At 46.1% G+C, this 21,734-nt stretch overlaps 1 protein-coding gene across 4 annotated transcripts in view; it reads left to right on the top strand.

The window, feature by feature from the left end:
• The window catches only part of SH3D19 (SH3 domain containing 19), a 1,396,196-nt gene that overhangs the window by 1,322,925 nt on the left and 51,537 nt on the right, over positions 1 to 21,734 (top strand). For all 4 annotated transcript variants that reach the window (XM_069631268.1, XM_069631267.1, XM_069631269.1 and 1 more), the window contains one exon: positions 725 to 911. In XM_069631268.1, the coding sequence (XP_069487369.1) occupies positions 725 to 911 (187 nt within the window). The remainder of the gene's footprint in view (positions 1 to 724; positions 912 to 21,734) is intronic.

The raw sequence follows: 21,734 nt of genomic DNA, 5'->3' as shown, positions 1-21,734 counted from the left end.
TATTTGCTCATGACCCTTCTCACATCCCACCTCCTTCTTCAGGTAATGCTCGCTAATCTATGCACAGCATGTGATCTAAGCAGATTCCACAAGCCTCAGAAGGGATACATTACTCACCGTAATCGTATTTCTGATGCTTGTATCTGCTTAGATTCACATGTGACCCACCCTTCCTCCCCTCTGAGAGAAGGCGCATGATTGCTTGTAGTCTTACCTTTCTGTCTATCTGCTTGGATTATCTGTACTCACGCTACTCCTCATGCTACCTCATGTCAGAAAAAATACAATCTGAGGATCCTAGACGTGTGAGGGATCTTGGGTACAGTGGACGTCACACTAGGGATAGTATTACTGGCAGGCCCTGTGTCGATGCCCATTTTCGAATTTCGAAAAAACAAACTGTAATACTCTGCAGCTTCCACTAGATGTCGGCCTATGCACAGCATGTGAATCTAAGCAGATACAAGCATCAGAAATACGATTACGGTGAGTAATTTATCCCATATTGCAGTTGTGACAGGGGGTGAGGGATTGTTGTGGAAAATATTGGTTTTCTTCTGTTGTTTATTTTTAAGTTCAACACATTATGATTAGCATTTGTTAGGTCAGTAATTCGTGTCGGCCTGCATTAGTTATGCTGCCCATTTAACCCCTTGCGATAAATAAGGCATTTTTAAAACTTGTTTAATTGGTGATACATTTTTTTCCACATTCCTTTTGCCAGTCAAACCGGTCCTCTGGAGAATGGTATGAAGCTCTTTTTGATTTCACAGCAGAAACGGACGAGGACCTCCCTTTTCGGAAAGGAGAGCGGATTTTCGTAACTGAACGACTGGATTCTGAGTGGTATCGTGGAAGACTCAAAAACAGAGAAGGAGTTCTACCAACAGCATTTGTTCAGCCCTTAGCAGGTAAGAATTGATTATTTATTAGCTGTTCTTTAATATTGCTACAAGTATAACTGTTCCACGGTGTCATGCACAGTTTCCATGACTCCAAAAGGCCCTTGTTTTTTGCCATTTGTGGTATGACTGGATACTGCTGTGAAATGCAAGTAGCAGCCTCTGCTAACCACCTGATGTCCAATGCAGATTTCATCCCTGTGTCTTTGTGTTTTGCTCTTGACTGAGAGTTGCAAGCCCATTAACTGGTCTTACAATGGGGTGACTGGGAAGCAGTGGGCAGCAAGGATATTATTGACTTGGAAGCTTCTGCAATGTTACAACACCTCATACCAACTTGAAGACATCCGATTCAGACATGTGCTATTTCAGTTCCTTGATCAATGACCATGTGTTGGTTCTTTGTATTTACTTTGAAAGTGCTGCATACTGCCTGTGGTCTCTTCTTGGCAGTAGAGAGGTAAGTAAAGTGGTCTTATAGAGCGCCCTTCTGCCAATAAACTTGGGCTTGCTGTGCATGGCTATAAGAAAGGCGGATGGGTGGGGTTGTTAGTCTACAAGCGGGAAAGGCAGATAGAGGAAAACCTGTAGTGTTGACGGGTGCAGGTCAGAAGTATCCATTACCTTTGTGCGATATGAAACCTGTGTTCTTTGTGATGGGTATGGACAGGCACAGGTTAAGGGCAGCCCTCAGGATGCAAAGCATAGATTGAGAGCGTGGTTGTTGATAAAAAATGGGTTGAGTTGGAGTCTTTTAAGTACCCTAGACCTTGTGGATTATCTGAAGGGAGTGCATGAAGCGTAGTTTTGCAAGATTTTAGTAAATGGGGCGTTTAGTTGAGGGTTGAGAGGTAGAGCAGTGGCTGGTGGAATGGGAGTGTTTGGGGTATTGTCGCTTCCTGGCTTTTAGTTGTAGAATCCTTCTAGAAAATCTGGTGTCGTTCGATGTCAAGCAGCAGGAACCACAAACCTGCATGGTATTCCAGGAATGGTAGTCAGAAGAGTTAGCCAGAATTCTGATATGGCGGTGCAGGGGAATTGTATTTACCAGGTGCACCTATACATATTGAGCAGTGAGTTGCTGGATGTGAAAGTTCCTTTCTAGCAGGAGGAAAAGGGGTAGCTCTCACAAGCTTACATGATGGTGCTATGCACTGGACCCCTTGTCCATTTGTTTTGGGCTGGGTTTGGGAGGGTATCTGTTGCATAGATTTTAGTTGGTTGCTGTTTACTTTCATATCTTTCAAGTTGGCTGGTTGAAGAGCCAAGACTTGGGTCGTTTCCTGAACATCTGGTCATTCCCTTACAGCCAGAGATGATTAGGCAGGGTGTTCCAGAGTTTTGTGGTCAGAAAGAAGAATAAAGATGTCCCTTGTAGTTTCTTATAGAAGTTCAGGCCTAGGTATGGTGCAGTGCTGCTGGAGCTTATGTCTGAATGGGAGGAGACCACTTCCATGATAGAAACAGTGTTGCAGAATTAATAATTTCCTTGATGGACAACCAGAGGAGAATAATTAACACTGGTGTTTCAAATATGAGGGTACTGTCCATTGTGATTACAAGGATCCTTTCTCTGGTGGATGGAACTTAGCACTGGCCCATCTTGTTAGCCAAGGGGAATGGTGGTTATGGAAGCCTTTGCATTGTCTAGCATAGATTCGGTGGTGCAGAGTTTCACACCGTTGCTGTCTTCAATGCGTCCACTTGTCCAAGCTATGTTTTAGTATCACGGCCGATTGTAGACAGACTGTTCTTAAATTTGTAGATTATTTTTTTGTCTTCCAAGTAGTAGTAGTAGTTGCAGTTGTAGTAATACTTGAGATCCAAAGGTGATTTGCCACCACCAGCCAACTCTTCCTGACCCTGTTATGGATTACATTTTTCATAGCAGAAATAAATGATAACAATGCTCAAATCAACGAAACATAGTAAGGTCAGTAATAGATCTGTTGGGCTGGAGCTGACAGTAGGAAACCTGGAATATTCCACCCCTCGGCTGAGGGCATTGGACAAGGAAGGCTTTTAAGTCCCATTGTGACAATTTTGAAAACAGAAATGGGAGGAACAATCTGAGTTTGACCGAACGGTAGGAGCATATAGCCCTCTTCTTTTTTTTTTTGTCCAGTTATGAAATTGCCTCCCAGGACACACAACATACGAAGAGCCAATAGACCAACTTTCACATCCAACCCTAGAAGAAGGACTCTATTTTTGCAACAAATCATGCCAGTTTTGAATGCAGCCCAGAAAATGGATCAGCTAGTTTGCTAACTTCACTGAATTTCTATTTAACAAAGTGACGCTAAAGAAACTGCTGACAAGTGGAAGGCTTTTCTTGCCACCAGATATTCCATGAAACTATATATGTCAAATGTGGCTAATTCGACCCATATAGTTTCATGGAATATTGACAAATATTACTATATCCGTTCACCCAGACTGCCTTCACAAGTTTTTGCCTAATCATAAGCAGCAATATTTGGATACCACAATTCCAACCACAAGCTATATCGAAGCTGTGTAGAAATAGTCTGTTACCCGATGCACTTTTCTTGTAATCTCAAGGTGCATTAATATAATCCTACAATGCTACGATTATTTTGGAAAGTTGTTTCACTATTGTGTATTGTGTTGACTTCTAGTACTCTTTAGGTACGATTTGTGGTTTTGACTTTCAGTGTTCTAAAATAGAGTTGCTGTAATTTTTGGTTGCTTATATTCATTTTTTCTAATCACATATTTCCTGCATATTGAGCTATTTATTTCGCTCCTCACAATCTATTTATACATGCTTGCTGCTGGGTGGTCCATCTGCCAGTGTGCCAGCTCTCCAATATGTATTCTTATTTCCCTTGATTAATGAAATCTGGGCACGTCCCTATAATATCTCCTCTTGTCATTTAGTTTTCATATATATAATTATGCCATTTTTTTATTTGTGTGTCTGATTCGTCATTTTGTTTTTTTGGCATGTCTTGCAACATAATTGTGTTGTAGTTTCTGATTTATGGGTGTTAATTATCTGCCATTTGGTGGTTTATTGTGATACATGAATTTTCTATCTTTAAAAGCATCCTTTACTATGTTTTATATAATCACGTGGGATGTTACAGGCCTAGGTAACACCATGAAAAAAAAACATGTGTTTTAATCTCTCCATGTTCAATGCTTCGTAGCATTGATTAAAGAAACAAGCAGAGACACTGAAACTTAGGAGACGTTTAGTTGTGATTTCTCCCCCCCTCTCGTCCTCAGGGTGATGACAGAAACGGTTGTTAATTTGGTAGTGAAATGCTAGATTGCTGATTTTGGAGGCAGATTGATTTACCAGTTTTTTTTCCACTGAGGTTTGTGACATTCTACTACTTAAAATCTATAGTACAAATCAGCAAAGTTTACATTTTTGCTTAACTTCTCTGACTCAACTTAAAAGAAGAGATATTTCTCATCTGGTTGTGGCTGGTGATTTGAGCTGGCTTCAGACAGGAAGCCAAGCTGCAGAGTCCAATCCAATAGGTCACGAAAGTAAGGGTTTTTAGAATTCATTGAACATTGAACAGAGAATATTCGACCCTGATGACTTAGTTTTCCTTTTTTGGTGTATTCATGACTTGTGGTCTAGACTCAATTATATATTTAATAGTATCTTGCTTCAGTAGTTCAAAGAAAGGTTCGAACACAGTGGTTATTGCGATACAGTTTTCGCTTTTATTATTGCTAGTGCTGAGTTGTTCAACATTCAGTTGGTATGCATTAAGTACATTTAGGGGCAATTATGTCCCCTGGTTGTCAGCTGACACGTGTTTCGACCTGTCGGTCTTTATCAAGGCTTTTGTATAGAGTCTTTAGCCCCATGTGGGGTCCTGGTCCGTGATGATGGGTGGCTGTCCTGTAGAGACAACACAGACCAGCACTTCGGAACAGCTCACAGGGCCCAACAGGAGCCACTGAATTCCCTTTACGCCCTCGTTTTGTCTGATTCTGGCAGCGAAGGGTTCCATTGACAGAGCGAACACTAGGGGCGATAATGGGCAGCCCTGTCTGGTGCCTCTTGAGATATGTATGTGATCTGACCTGGTGCCGTTAAGTCGGAGTTGTGTGGTGGGGATTTGATAGTTGGCCATGACCCATGAGGTGAAGTTGGGGCCAAAGCGTTGAAGGACCGTCTGGATATAGCCCCAGTCCACTCGGTCGAAGGCTTTGTGGGCGTCTAGTGAGATTACCGCCATCCCTATTTTTGATTTGTGGGTGCACTCAATTAAGTTTATCGTTCGCCGAATGTTGTCGTGAGTCCCTCTACCAGGAATGAACCCTGTCTGATCTTGGTCGATTAAGCCTGGGAGGACCGGGCCTAGCCTTCTGGCTAACACTTTGGCGTGATATCGGACGGTAGGAATCAGGCAGTTCTGGGTCCTTCCCAGGTTTGTATAGTAGGGCCGTGATTGATTCGCCCATGTATTTCGTGGCTGTTCTCGTGGACAAGGAGTTGAATAAAGCAGATAGCTGGGGTGCCAGCACTCTGGCGAATTTCCTGCAGAAGTTTGCGGTCAGGCCATCTGGGCCCGGAGCGGAGTATTTGAGGGTTTTGATGGATTCAATGACTTCTTCGTCTGCAATAGGAGCTTCCAGGTGTTCTAGTTGAGATGGGTTGTGGGGTGGTAGCGCTCTCAGATATTCTGGTATGTCGTCTAGGTTCGTAGGTTCGCTGGTCATTATGGATTCATGGTATCTCATCAATTCATTGATTTTGTCCGTCTCAGTGAAAAGCAGCTTTCCGTTTTCCCCTTGTAGCTTCAGTATGTTGTTTCAACTACGGATCGCCCTTAGCTTCTGCACTAGTATCCTGTTTGCTTTGTTCCCTTTATTATAATAGAACTGTTGTGTATATGCTAGGAATTTGGCTGTCCGGTCGGCACAATGCATTTCCAGGGCGGTCTTCGCCTTCCTCAGGGCTCGTTCGGCTTTTCTAGAGTATTGGACTTTTAGCTGTGATTCATGAAAGAGTACTTCTTTTTCAAGCTTGGCTGTGGCTATGTTTGAGACCCTTCGTTGTTCCGCTCCTGCCCCTATCAGGACGCCTCTGACCACTGCATTCATTGCATCCCAGATTATGCTGATGGGGGATGTTTGCGTGGTGTTTTCCTTGAAGTAGTTGGATATTGAGTCCTCCACTTCAGCCCTTATGCTGATGTCTAGTAGGAGCAAGTCATTTAGCTTCCATTACCTCTGGATGGGGTTTTTTGGCCTGAAATGGCTAGGTTCACGGAGACTTGGAGCATGGTCGGAGATCATGTATGTGTGGATTTCTGCGTTGTTGACACATGGATAAAGGATGCCAGGGATTAGAATAAAGTCAATTCTTGAATATCCCTTGTGGACGTTGGAGTAGTGCGTGTAGTCTCTCAAGGTATCATTGTGTAGTCTCCAGACATCTATGGTCTCTGTTTCTCTGAATAGATTGGCTAAGGCCAGGGCCTGCGTGTAGTCTGCACTCATGGGGGGAAGCGTTTTATCTAGCTGCGGGTTCGGAATAGCATTGAAATCTCCACCGATGAATAAGTGACCTTCACGGAAGGCCAAGATGGTTGGGAGGATTTCCCTGAGGAGTTGGGGCTGTAAATTGAAACAATTGTGACGGGAAGTTCCTCGAAGAGGCCTTTCAGTAGAAGGTACCGGCCCTCTGGATCTCTCCTTATTGTGATGTTGGACAGTTGGATTTTGTCACTGTTGCTACTCCCCTTTTCTTCGATCCAGATGGGGCGAAGGAAGATTGCTTGAATCTCTTGAATTTTATGCAGTGTTCATCTTCCGATAGTAGATGCGTTTCTTGAAATAGGACAATGTCTCCGGATAGATGACCCAGGCGGTGTTCAACTGATCAGCGTTTTCTTGGTGAGTTCATCCCCTGGATCTTCCAGGAGAGGATTCTTAATTCGTTTGTATTAGCCAACTCTTGCGATATAGTATTTAGTGTGTCTCGTGGATCTTTCCCTCAGCCTAGACTGCGAGTCTTGGAATGCATATATCGGATGTATTGAATTGGAGATCTGTTTTCGGTTGTTGTTGCATGTTGTATTGCAGTGTCTTTGGGTAAAGCTAGGGACGCATGATGTCCGTAGCGGTGGAATTGTCTGTGTAAGTCCAATGCTCCCCCCCCCTCACCTCCCCCTTCCCAACATTGAACTGGTAGGCGAAACATCTTTCTACTGCCACCGGGGAACTAGTGGCACCAATGCACTCGGTGTGGACCAACTGGGCTGCCGAGATGAACCATGGAGAAGTCTGCCGGTGGCCGTGCCACACTGCGCATACCTGTGGGCTGCTTGTCTTAGCTCCGGAGAGGCTTTGGGTGGCCTTAGATGGACCTTATATGAAGGGTCCGCGATCTCCTGGACTAGTGGGTTGTTGCTGTACGCTCATCCCATGTCACCGTCTTTCTACGGAGGGCCCCTAAGTCTGCGCCGTCTGGTGGATTTGGACCACACACCCCCCCGGAGAGCCGTCCCGATGAGGGTGGGCTGTTTCTTTGGGTTCTGAGTCAGCATCTGCGTTGTTTAGTCCCATCAGTTTATCTGCCTCTTTCATCGACTGTATTTGTCTCTGTGATCCCTCCCATTTGAATTTCACTGAGGTGGGAAATCCCCAGTGATATGTAATTTCCTTATCTTGCAGCCAAGCTGTCAGGGGTCGTATTGCTTTCAGTTTCTGGAGTGTTGAGTTCGCTAGGTCTTGGTAAAGGGAGATTGTGGAGCCTCAGAAGGTGATCTGCCGCATTTGCCTTGCTTCCCGCATAATGTCCTCTTTTATTTGAAAGAAGTGTATCGTAGCCAGTACATCTAGGGGGAACAAGGAAGTCTTCCTTGGAATTGTTCTATGTACCCGGTCTAATTCTAGAGAGGAATTGTCCGGAAGGGTGATGATGAATCTGAATAGGTCCGATACGTATGCTTTCAGTTCTGACTCTGGGATAGAGGCTGGGATGCCTCGGACTCTGATGTTGTTTCTCCGCGATCGATTTTCCAAATACTCCTGTTTTGCGTCGAGGGTGTTACATCTCGAATCAAGGGCGGCTATCGTGTCCTTGTCATGTTCAATTTCAAACCTTTGGTCACAGAGCTCAGATTCTATTTCGGTAGTCCGCTGCTCCACTTCCCCTACTCTTTTGTCCAATGAGTTTATTTTCTTGGTGACTTCCTCAGTGCTTTTTTGGATTTCCCTGGTTAGGGCCGCTAGTAGGTCTTGCAGATCGGCTTTGGTTGCAACTTGTGGTGGAATGGTATCTGATCCTGCAGATGAAGGAGTGCTATTCGTGCTAGTGTCCTCCGGTGGGTCGGCTTTCTTGGCCCTTTCAGCTGCCGAGGTAGCCATGAGGGCGACGATGTAAGATTGTTTAGCTGCCTTCCCACTTCTAGACATTTTTGTGAGTGGGAGGGTGTGACTGGAAGCACCACAGTGTGGGTGAGACAATGAGGACTTTGTGAGGCTGGATGAAGCTTTAATAGTAGGGCTCTGAGTCCCGAGGCGACAGCCGCCTGCACTGCAGAATGTATAGCTGGGACTTGAGGGAAATCAGGCGGTGCCGGAATGATCGGGGAGGGGGTGTGTTGGCATGCGGATTAGATCCCAAGGGGCCTGATGCGTCGGCGGGAGCCCACTCCAGGGGCTTGCACGGATTAGGCAGGATGCCCTCCTCCCCCCGACTCCTCACCTCTTGATGCTGGCACTGGTGTGCTGCTGCGCTGCTGTGCGATGCTATGGCTCCGAGGTTCTCCCGCGTCCCCAGCAGGGGGGATGGGGAGGAACACCCCGGAGCGTAGTGGGTGCGGGGGCCTGCACAGTGCTGGGGACCAAGTCAGTGGGGGGGGGGCCCGCGACCCAAGGGCAGTCTGTATAGATGGTGGGGGTTGCAACCCCTATAGGTCTGTGGATCGTGGGTCCAAGGGGATCAAGGGCTAGAGATGCTGCGCAGTGGGGTGTAGAAGGCTGAGGGGTGAAGGGAGATCGAGACCAGGTGGCTGCCCCCGGGATTGAGGTGCGAGTCTGAGCCCTCAGCTGGGGCCGTGGTGGAAACAGTGACAAGGGTGGCAGGGGGAAAGATCTTCCCCTGGTGCTGTTGTGAAGTGGGCAGGAGGCCCTGCTGCAGCTTCGGGGGATCCAGGTCCCGGCGGGGGGAAGCAAGATGGCCGTGGGGCCTGCAGGATTTACAGGACCAGATTAAATGGTGAGTGCCCCTGGATGCGAGAGTGACAGGATAGCCCGGGTGGGCTGAGACGTTGTGTGAGGAAAGCTTTTCAAACTGTCCGGTGCCCAAAGCAGAGGGGGTGAAGCTCCTGGACCGGAGCCCCGGCGGAGGTAGCGCTTGCGCTGCTCTGCTTCGTGGAGGAGGAGAGCGCTCACTCTTGGCGGGTTGGTCTGATGCTGAGGCGCCCAGGCTCGGGTGGAGCGAGAGGGAGGCTGGCGGACTCCTACGATAGGCTGCGTGTAAGTCGGCTGCTCGAATGTGCACACTGCAGTGCCGCCTGACCCCAGAGCCCGGGACAGTGGAGCTGGGAGACAGCGTCCCGGTAGGTGAGGGATGGCGGGGAGTCGGCGGTCCTCCTGGCTTGGTGCAGCTTCGGTCGGCACTGGTGTTGGGAGCTGGCTATTGGGTCCGGAGGCTATGGGGCACAGTAGCGATCGGCGAGCAGGCTCTGGCAGGTTTAATCCATACGGCGGTAGTTCGGCAGAGACGTTATGCCTGCTCCGCCCCCTCCTGGGCAGACTCCGGGCCGTGGAGCTGCGGCGGCCATTTCTCCGCCGAGTGGGTCCCGGGGGCTGTTGAGAGGTTGCATCAGGCAGTCCAGGGATGAAACCGGGACCCACTCGGTCGAGAGGTGCAGAGGGGTCTCCCTCACCGGTGGAGGCGATTCCGGGCCCAAACGGGAGCGGAAAACAGCATTTATATGAAGAGGCACATTGGGCCAGGCAGGAGCTCTCAGGCAGGCATACCAGTCGAGTCCGCTCCAGGCCACGCCCCCTATTAGTATACTTTCAAAAATCAACAGAGCCTAGCACAGGTTGATTCCATACCTAGAGCCAACCACCTTTCTATATATTTACTAGTAAGTCATTTACTCATGGTCCTTGTTAAAGTGGAAATTAATTCAATACTTACCAAGCACCTGGTGTAGATTTGTTTGATTGGGATGAAGTGCAGAAGAGTTCTAGCTGATGTAGATTAAAGAGTTATCTTTTAAAAAAATACTCTAAAACTATTGCATCTGTTGTCCGCTTTACAAGAGAGTTGGACAAACAGTATTTTCCTTGAGGCTTTAACGTGAATTATACATAAAGCTATTGTAGACCAATTATATTAATACATTGTTGGCCTCTGAACTGAACACCATACTTGCTTTGCTTGCTAATAAAGACCAAACAGGTTTTATTTGAGGAAGAAGTTCAATTTCAAATGCTATGTTGTTTGAAAGGATTACAATGGCTTCTTCCTCCTGTAGGATATGGGGAGCCATTGCTTCTGACACAGAGAAAACTTTTAATCGTTTGGATTGAAACTATTCAAGGGCATCTTTGGAGTGATTTTGGTTTCGGGTTTATGTCAATGGTTGACCAGTTGTATTGCTTTCTTTGCCTCTTGTCCCAGTGTTTGCCACATGGGTGTCTTTTTTTCCGCCTTTGTTTTTTGTTTTATCCTTTGAACCCCTCCTGGAACACATAGAGTGTGAAACAATGATGAGACTGAAATATATGGTATTACTGAATCACCAGGAGATGACAGAAGAGGACGTCCTAACTATACTCAACTCGATCAAGCCTTCCAACTGTAAGGGTGACTCATGCCCAGCTCATCAAGGATAGTGCCCCTACACATGTACCGTTCTTCACTGACTTCATCAACTCTTCTTTCAACTCAAAGCAAGTGCCCTCCTACCTCAAAGAAGCCTGGGTGCGCCCACTGTTGAAGAAACCTACACTAGATCCAATGTCACTAGGGAACTACAGGCCCATTACGACGGTTCCCTTCCTTCTGAAGATTCTGGACAAAGCGGCATACCTCCAAGTCCAGAAATACCTAGAAGCTCATCATCTGCTTGGTCTCAGACAGTCTGGCTTTCGCCCCAACCATGGTACAGAAATAGCATTATTGGATCTCAAGAACCAAATTGATGACCACAGAGACGTAGGCAAACCGGCCCTCCTACTACTCCTTGACCTCTCTGTGGCCTTCGACTTGGTTGACCACGACACCCTATGCCACCACCTCTCAACGGCTGGCAACTTCTCACCGAATGCCACTGCATGGATCGCATCCTTCCTCAGTGGTAGAGCAATGAAAGTCTTTTCAGACCAAGCTTGCGCCCGACCTCATCTAATCATCAAGGGTCTTGCATCTCACCCACCCTGTACAACTTATTAACAAGGTCACTATTCAAATACCTCGATTCGATGGGCATCACATACACCAATTACGCGAACGATACGCAGGTCCTCAACCCCTTTACGGGCGATTACTAGGCCGACCAAAAAACTCTCAATTCCATCTACACCACCATCCAGACATGGATGGCTTGATGGCTGATAACTGTCTCTGCCTTAACAGTGAAAAGACAAAACTCCCATATGACTCCTTTCTCATTGACAACTCCCACATCCCGGTATCAGTCAGTCAAAACTCTGGGAGTATACCTGGACTCAAACATCAACATGACCAGACAGGTGAATGCAATTTCATCAGCAGCAGCCTACCACTCGAAACTTATCACAGCCGCCCAGGCCCTTCCTAACACAACAAAACTCCCTCACCATCGCCAGAGAAATCATAAGATCGTGTTAGACTATTGCAACAAACTCCTACTGGGCACTTCAGCAAGGAACATCAAGAAACATCAAACGGTGCAGAACAATGCTCTGAGAGCAGCCACCGGGGTCTCAAAGAGAGACCACATCTCGGCCACCAGGAAATCCGTCCACTGGCTACCCGTCAAAGAACGTATCCTCTAAGTCCCTGGCACTTACCCACAAATGTCGCTATGACACAGCACCTTACTACCTCGTGCAAAGATTCTCTGCACCTCCCCTCAATCAGACCTGCCAGATCCAGTCACACCAACCGACTAACCATTCCCAAAAGCCTCAGGATTAGAGCAGGCGACTCTAGCTTCCCAGTCCTAGCACCTACCAACTGGAACCTGTTTCCTCCTTCTATCAGAGACATTGAATCCCACACGGTCTTCAGAAAAGCAATAAAACCCATGCTGTTCGTGTAAAACTGCCACAATGTACTTTACTACATGTATGTATTATTCATATGGCCTTGCTCGTCATGCCAACATGTAACCTTTGCATGGACCCCCTTTCCTGTAACTAAGACACTTTCTTGAAACAGCGGCTCGATGCCTCCGGGCTGCTACGCGCTTTACAAATACAAAAATAAATAAATAAATATTTGGCAAACCGTTTGTTAGAGGTCAATTGAAATATTGCCCCTTAATATTAATTGTTTGTAATCTAATGTTATTGGCTCTGGTCTTGTGGCAGCCCAACCATATTCAATATCTGTGTATTCATTTCACTATTAATTGGTTCTCTGCAATCTCTGCTAATTATGTATCAATAAAAAAAATAAAAAATAAAAAATCGTATATGGACTTGGCCTCACTTGCATTTCTCTTGGTGGGGGCATTTGGATATAATTAAAACGATGATTGTCCCAGTTGTTTTGCATATTTTATCGATGTTGGCTGCCTGTTGGGCAGTCTTTTTTAAATTGTTTAATTTGTTTTATTTCAGCATTTACTTTCTTTCAAACCTTTGCCACCTTGACATATACAAAAGCTTAAAATACAATACATTTATCATACATTGAGAAAACAGTCCGTTTAAAATATTCTTACACCAGCAACAAAAAGAAATATACATTTAAAAAAAAAGTTTAAAACAATTCTGAGAGTTGGTCTAAGGCATGGATTAGCCACTTTAATAAGAAAGATTATTAAGCTTTAAGCCAATAGGTAGTCATAGGCCCTACAACAACCATTATGGTCAGGTAACCTCTTTTCCTTAGAAGGTATCTTCACATTCAAGCCCAATTGTATCTTTAGTCCACAGGGGCAATTTAAAGAGCTCTCCCACAAAAATGTGTGAGGCAAATATCAAACAGAAATGTTTCCCCTTAAACAATTCCAACCACCAATCCTCATTTATTCTTGTTTGGAAAGAATTCACAAAAGAACCCAGATAATTGGTCCTCAGATCTTTTACAAAAGGACAATGTAGCTTCACATGCTTCAGCATTTCTTTAGACCCCTGCACAAACGGTACACCAGGTTGTCTCCCCAACCTGTTTGCGTGCATTACGGATGTCTTTGGTATGAAACAAGTTAAATCTAAATCTCATAAAAAGATTATGGTGCGTTGGACTTGGACATTTGGTCCGGTAACTCGGGCCCCTATCTAGTGCTTTAGTTTCTGCAGTGAGACAGGAACATAAGACACATTTTGTTTTTTCTGATTGGGTCCTGATCCAATTCCTGCCAAATTATTTTTTTTTTACTGCCTATGGGTTGTCTTTTAACAGGTCCTCTGCTATCCCTGCGTTTTGAAGGATATCGGAGCATCGCCTTGACCACAAGTACAAAGCCCAATCCACCCCTGCACCTTCCTTTCCTCTAAAGATGTCAAACTGAGCCAGGGAATTTCCAATGATCAACTTCTGATACAAAGGTAAAGAATTCCACACAACAACTGTATGCAAAGAAAGAAGGCCCATATATATTGGTATGCACCGAGGGAGCTGTAAAATGTTCCTCCAAAATGTGCCCTCTAGCTGCATCCAGATTTCCGAGGGCATACACAATGAAACTTCAGCACTGTATGTCAATATTGGACAAACCTTCTGCTTATAAAAGTTTAGAGTTGGAATCCGAGAAAAACATGCCAAATTTTGTATGGATAACCCTGCTTTGAGTTATTAGATTCTTCAGTTTTTATCTCAAGTTAGCGACTCTTTGTGCACCACAGATACTTTGATTGATATCAGTACCCAAGTATCTAACATTAGTTAGATCTCCTCATTCGCCAAATGGCAGGTAAAATGCTTTTTTCTTTTTTTTTTCCTCTTGCACCTTGGAGCACTAAAATGGCTGATTTTGAGGCATTGATCTTTAGGCCGTTGGTCTGCACATAATTACATAATGAATTTAATTTATGTTTTAGACCAATCTGGGTCTGATCCAAGACAATCAAATCATCGGCATATAGCATCCACCCTAGCGCATCACTGTTTATCTGCGGTGGCGATGATCTTTCCTCACTCAGTGCAGATTTGATATCGGAAATAAACAAATTGAAAAGTTCTGGCGCTAAAGGGCATCCCTTTTAGAGAGAAGTCCCTCGCAACTCAGTTTTACCTGGATTGAAGTATCCATATATAAGGCCTTAATAGGGGATAGGATGCCCGTGGGACATTTTTATTGAGCCAACTTTGCCCAGAGTAAATTTCGATCTACACTGTCGTACGGCTAGGCACAATCGACAAAAGCAATGTATATTTTCCTGCCCTCCTTCAAGGCTCTTGCCTTGAGGATGCTCAGTCGGAACAGATTTAAGATGCACACCATCCCCTTGACAAACCCAGATTGTCTTGTGTCAAATTGGCCTGAGTCAGCCTCCCATCTCCTCAATCGGCACAGGAGCAAAGATCTTGCCCAAGACATCAAGATGGGCAATCGGGCGATAGTTCTTGAGACTGCCCAAGAGCCCTTCTTGAAGATCGGGATTACTACTGTTTTTCTATGAGTCTGGAATCTCTCCCCGAGGCGTGATCACCTGAAAGAGCTTCATAGAGAACTCCCCCCATTCTTTGGAGGCCTGCTTGAGCACAAAGATTGACAGGCGGTCGCGCCCGGGGTCCCTAAAGTTACTGACCTTTTTAATCAAATATATGATTTCGTCTTTTGCTATGTTTAAGTCCCAAGTTCCTGTTATCTGTGGGGGGATGGCGCAAAGTACATGATTTGTTGAGTTCTCATACAGAGCCCCAAAGAAAAGCTCCCATGCCACCTCAATTACAGTACCAAGGGAGCCTTCTGGGGACCATATATTTCATTTAGAAGTCGCCACAAGCCCAGTGAGTCACTATTGCAGAGTACTCCCAGCATTCTTTCTGCATCATTCTGCCCCATAATCGCCCTATGCGATCTCAACCAGTTCTTTTATTTTTGTCTGCGTTTTCTTATTAGGGACACAGTATCTGGTTTTCCTTTATGGTAAAGCTGTTTGGTATCGCATCTTAGCTCGCGTTTTTTGGCCACTACTTCTTCGTCATACTTATGTTTGAGTTTAAAGTGGGGCTTGCTCTCTTAAACTCCCAGTAATCTCTCGAGGGGTATGTAATTACAACACATAGATTTGATGTTCAAAGGAGCAGCATAACGATAACACAATGAGACCACATTGTTTCGCTTTAGGCGCAGACAATATCTTCCTGGGACTACTTCTATTTCAATTTGCCACTGGCTTCCCATATTACACTTCACAAAAACCAGTGACATCTCTACCACATAATGATCGGTATGTCTAATGCTAACCACCTCAATTTTCATTCCGTATTGTATATACAGTTTTGGGTTTGATGAAGCCATGATTCTGATTCTGAGTCCCAAATCCCTTTTAATCAAAATCATGAGGCCAGATGAGGGTCTCCCTTTCTCTCCTCTTAGGGTTGGGTTTATTAATAAATTAAAACCCTCGACCCCGGGGCAGCGGAAAGCCACATCTCCTGAAGGCATAGGATGTCATATTTCCGCACACCGTTCCCATTCTTAGTGAAAAAGTGACTGAAGCCCCTTGTGTTCCAAGACCTGAACACTACATGATCTCAAACGAGGGGCTAGCGGTTTTGGTTTGCATTTAAATTGCCCACTAACCAACCCCAGCTTTTGTCCTTGAATACAGATACTCTAGGATTCTTTTGCATCATTATAGATCTTTCTGAATCCTGCTGCAAATTTAATGTGATACGGATGGGACTTTTTTTCTATTCGTATAAACCCCTTACAATTGGGTCCTACTAAGCTTGCTGGAAACCTCAACCCGCTCCCATTTGTTTCACCCAGGATCCTCTTCTGGTCTGCTCTACTAGGGCTAGATGGTTTATTGCAGGCTACCTGTCAGTTTTGTGCTTTGTCATAAGATGGTAAATTATCACTTATGTTGAAGCCCAAGGGCCACAGGTGTTGAGCTGAATTAATTAATAAGCTACAAATCAGTCTTTAATCAATTTGTAAGCAAACAAAATCATATTTTAGAGGGATAGGAAATTCCACTGTTCTTTCTTTTATCACTCGATTCAATTGTTCTGAGGGCTGGAATGTGATGTAAAAGATTCAGAATGTTAGTACGGTTCCTCCTCAAATTGTCATTAATCGCCAACATTCTTACCAGATATAGCTTTTGTGGTACCTTACCCCTGTCACAGGAGGCTCAATGTCTGTATGAGTTGAGGACCCCACTCTGTTTTTGCGCCTTAGTACTGGCCTCATTTTCTAGGGCAGCGTCTTTATTCTGGAAGATTTCCCAGCGGCTGTGGGTTGGGCCATCTGGGGCTTCCATATTCATGGTTTGTCTCCTCTCTGGCTCAAGGTCTTGATGTATGTTTTTCGGGCCCCTCGAACCACATGCTGGTTCTCTTATGTTTTTCACAGGTGGATCAGGTGAAAGAGTGATTTTCCCTTGAATGGCCACTCTCTAACAGTAGGTTCCTTTTCTCCTCCAAGGTTATAAAACGCTCAGCAGCCTCATTCTTATTTGTGAGTTTAGGGTGCGTAGCCTTTCCAGATTCGAGTGGCAATTGGGAAAGCTCTCGGGCTGCTGCATTAGCCGATATATTAATCGGCGGGTGGGACCTCGGAGTGTCGTCTTCCACATCATACACTGATAAATGTATACATTCTTGATGAATTTCCACCTCTTTCATCTTGATCAGAGTCATCTATGTTTCCACTCGGTACTTCATGAGGAGGTAATACTTGCGTAATTTCTTAGCAAGCATATTTTCTTATTTCTTCTGGTGTTGGACTTGAATTGAAGTTTATTTGGCCTTAGCCTGCCTCTTTTTCTTTTTCCTTGAAGATCTCGTAGTTTTTCCCTTCTAGTCGATCTTTTTCATTCAATATGAAATCCATAATTTCAGCCTCATCTCTCTGTCATTGTGGTATTCACAGTTTCATCCACTTCTGGTAGAGAATGTATTATAGTAATTTCCCTAATCCCATCGGCGGGTACAGAGCTATCCAACCTGGATGTTTTGGGCAGGGCCAAAGTATTCACACGAGTGCTCATCTACCAGTCTATGTCGCTGTGTATACTGTTGTTATTTTCCAAAGTATTGTCTGTTGGATCCGTTAAATTTTCTGCAGTGGTTTGACGGCCCCTTCATCAATTTCCTAGAAGGGTCTTTTCCCCATTTCAGAATCTCCCTTGCTGCTTCGAGCTGCAGTTTATTTGCCCCCACTTCTGCCATATGGTTGCACAATAGCTTTTGCAATACATTTTCAGAGGTTCCCTCTCTATCCAGACGCTTTTCCAGTGCGTTTACAAATGTTTCATTGTGAATCAGCCTGGAATGCGGCATGGCCAGTACAGTAGCTTGGTCTCTGTAGCTCTCGTTGATTGCTTTGTAGAGCTTCATAAAGGGGGCGAGTGTGATGGTCAATGCCCACATCAAACTGCATTGCGCTTGAAAATAATTTTGGTCAACATTAATGTTGGCTCCCAATTTATTTTTTTGGGCAAATGTATTTCCGTTTGCCATACTGCAAGGGCATTGCCGTTGATCCAACGATAAGAAAGAATCAGAGTCTGAATCAAGAGAAGCAGAGCAATGAAAGTCTTTCTCACTGTTAAGCATAATTTTCGGCCCCCTGGATAGCTCCATCGCTGGGGCCAGCTGATATGAACCTCCATGTTTCTAGTAGATGCAGTGGATCTGTGGTTTGTAACAAGCAGAGATATTGAGGTGATGTCCTTGATTAGACGTACATTCTCTGATTTCAACTCAGCCCCTGACATGGCCATGATTTTAGGTGGCTAATCGATCACCATACTTCTTGATCAAGTGTGGCCTCTGATATACTCAACGCACCTTCTTTTTTGTGCCACCTTTGAAGTAGATGTTAGCAACAGCTCATTTTCATTGCACTCACTCTCCCTCCCCCAAACTCCCTTTACAGCGAGGTCGAGCCTCAGCTTCTGGTACACGCAGTGTAGGAGCGCCACTCCTGGGTAACTCAATTGAGACAGCCAGCGGTTCTAAGAGAATTTCATTCTCAAGGAGAAGTCGATCCGGGCAGTCGTTGAAGAAGCGATCCAATAACCTTTCATTTTCCTCCAATGGCCCTTTTGTTGGGAACAATCGGGGTAATCTCGGGCGTTTGATCTTGCACTAAGGCAGATGTACGGGGCAAAAAATGTCTCGTGCAACAGCGAGTGATGGTATAAGGGTGAAGTTTCCCCTTGCCCAGATTTTGAAATCAGGGATTTGTCAGTTCCGCCGTGGATTCCTGATTCTACCTCCTGTATCAAGTCTGCTGTTACAACAGGATGATGGGAGCTAAGTTTCAAACAAGTTTGGTGCACCATCACTGTCGTCACTTGCTGAGGTGCAAATGAAATGGGACAGTTTAATGGATTCCTCTTTGTAGAGTCATTTGCATGTTTGGTGCTCATCTCGGGATAGTGGGATGAGTGGAGCAAAGGGGACGGGGGAGCTGAGTTGGATGGGCTACCAGTGCAGGCAAAATTTCACCTTAGTCTTCGCCTTCCTCTCCCATCTTCTTAGCTAGAATATTTGCCCTCTGCTCCAAGATAGCGGGCTGTGTTAAATTCTCCAACTTTACTATCTGTTGGCCATTAGGATTCATATAAGTCATTTATAACACGCCTGAACACAAGTGTTTCTAGGAGCGACAAGACAAGGGAGGGAAGACAGAGAGAGGATAAGACTAACGATCTTACTAAGCCTTTTTTCATTGAGATCGTGCCAGTGTGAGAATGAGAAGTGCAAGGGGAATGGGAGGGGGATAGTGCAAGGGAGAGGGGAGGGGAAAACAGGGCAGCAATGCTCTGAGGAAGTGCAGCCAGGGCAGCGCGGTTCTGGGTAGTGCAAGGAGAACCAGGGACTGTAGGGTTACAGTTACAGCACCTAAGTGCTTGGTAGGCACGCAAGCATTGCAAGGGTGACTGATCAAGAAAGAGTCTGGTACCCAGTGAGACTCTGAGGGTAGCCAAGAAACCAGTCGGTACAGCAGACGGGTAGGTCAGCAGGGGAGGGAGGGAGAGAGAGAGAAAGCAGAGGAGAAGAGGAACGTTTTGAGCTGCTTCCGGAACTTCAGGTGGTCTGGCTCAAGTTTGAGAGGGCAGGGAAGCCATTCCAGAGGGAGGCACTTGCAGAGTAGAGAGATATACCCCCACTTTCTGCCTGGAGAAGCATCTAACCCTTAGATGGTTAGAGTTGGAGGTAGCTGAGTGAAAAGCTTGAGAAGGAAGGTATTTTGGAAGAGAGCATTGAATGTAGTGCTGGCCCTAGCCCCAGAAAACCTTGTGGACATTGCAAAGAGTCTTGAACTTGATCCTTGCAGCCACCGGAATACAGTGGAGAGCTACGATCCCTGGGCTTGGGGCCAAGGATAAGTCTTGCAGCCCTGTTCTCGATTAGTTGCAGATGGCGGATAGTAGAGAATGGCAGATTGAGAAAGAGGCTGTTGCAGTAGTCCAGACTAGAGAGAACCAGGGCTCTTGAGACAGTGAGCTTACGGGGGAAGTGAGAAAGGGCAGATTTCCTTTGAGGAGGTGCAGCTGGTAGTGGGACTCCTTGGCGACATCCGAGATGTTAGGAGAGAAAGAGAGAGTGGAGTCGAAGATGCCACCAATGTTTTTTGCCTCGCAGGAAGGCAAAGGAAGAGGGCCTATGGCTGGCGGCCAGAGTGAGAGAGGGAAAGCAGGGGCAGGGATTCTAATTAGAAAAATCTGTCTTACTGGCATTAAGGCAGAGATCGTTGGAGGTGCACTAATCCTGAATCGCGGTTAGACAGTCAGGAATGAGCAAAAGAGGAGAGGAGCCTGAAGGAAAGCTGAGTGTCCCCTGCATAACACTGAAAGTAAGAGAAGGCAGAGACCAGGTGGGCCAAAGGGGTCAAGTAGAAATTGAAAAACCAGAGTGAGAGGATAGTGCCCTGGGGAACGCCACAAAGAGGAATGAGGTCAGCCACTCCAGGGCCTGATCCGTGATGCCCAGGTTCTGACGGAGTCGATTGATCAGGATGGTGTGGTTTACTGTGTCGAAAGTAGAGGAAAGAGGACAGAAGGAATGCTGGAATCAGTTATAGAGCAGATCTTTATGGGTGTTCAGGAGAGCAGTTTCCTTGCTTCTGGCAACTCTGAAGCCAGACTGATGGTCATGGACACAACCAGCAGATTCAGTGTGGAAAGTAAGCTCGGAGATGGACAGCTTTTCCAAGAGTTTGCCCGGGAAAGGGGTGCTAGGGATTGGGCAATAGTTTGCCAGGCAGGTAGGATCGGCAGACGGCTTCTTGCGGAGGGGGTGCATAATGGAGTGCTTTTTGGGAGAGCGGAAAGTTCCAGTGGCGAAAGTGATTACAGAAATAGGCCAAGGCTGGAGCGAGGGTTTCAATATGGTCCTTGATCGTTCTGGAGGAGCAGGGGAAGCACCTGTTTGGGTGACACTTTCAGAGATCGGACTTGCCTAGAAACCTTGTCAAGTGTTCACAGAGAGAAAGAGGAGAAAGAATGAGGAGAGGGAGGGATGGTCAAAGGAGGGCCAAGAGAGGGAGAGGAAGAGGAGATGGAGGACAGGATGACCCGAGTTTTACCAGAGAAGTGAGACATCTGGGAGGGAACAGGCGAGGTAGAGACTGCAACAGGATTGGCCAGTTCTTTGCCGATTTTGAAGATTTTGGCAGTGTTAGAGGCCGCAGAGATGCAGGCTTGAATGTGTGCTCTTTTCTTAGACAGGACAAGAGTCTGTATTGCCTTTGGAGCAGGCAGCGGGCCAGTTTGTCAGAGGATGCACCCAAAGCCCTCCACTTCCTCTTGGCCACCCTGCAGTTGCGTTTCAGGACGGCACGGTTGGAATCATACCAAGAATTGTACTTGGAGGTAGGCTTCAGCTGGATTCTCATGTCAAGGGCAAGGATGTCCAGGGTGTTGGAAATAGAAAGATGCAGATTAGAAAGGGTGTGAGTCAGCCGCAGGAATAGGAGGAGCAGAGAAAGTAGAGGCAAAGGCATCCACTGACCCGCTTCATGGGCCGAATGACCGAGAAGGTAGGTGGGCAGTGCTGGGAGTCTTTGCCTGAGTGTTAGAGAGTTTCAGATAAGAGGAGAGTAGAAAGTGGTCAGTCAAAGAGCGAGGAGTGGTGAGGGGGTTGGAGAGGGGGATGTCCGAGGTGATGAGAACATCCAAAGTCCGGCAGTGTGTGTCGGGCCAGAGGGCAAAATGGAAGGAGAGAGCGTGTTGCAGAGGTTGCGGAAAACTCCATAGGGAGGGATTACAAGCATCCATGTGGTTGTTGAGATCTAGGAGGCGAGGTTGAGAAGAAGAGGAGAGGTTGGCCCATTCAGAGAGGAAAAGGGTGACCTGGCCAGGTGGCCTGTTGATGGTGGCCACATTTAGAGAGAGGTCAGGAGAGATAGAGAGCCTGCAGACCAGGCTTTCAAAGGAGAAGTAGGCCTGTGTAGGGATGACAGAGCCCGGGACCCACTCTGGAAAGAATAGGACTACTCCACCTCCAGATCGGTTGGTTCTGGGTTCGGAGAG

Source organism: Ambystoma mexicanum, chromosome 6q, assembly GCF_040938575.1.
Source record: "Ambystoma mexicanum isolate Mex_15411 chromosome 6q, UKY_AmexF1_1, whole genome shotgun sequence".
NCBI lineage: Eukaryota > Metazoa > Chordata > Amphibia > Caudata > Ambystomatidae > Ambystoma > Ambystoma mexicanum.
Note: the sequence above shows the minus strand (reverse complement) of the source record. Positions and strands in the feature narration are given on the sequence as shown.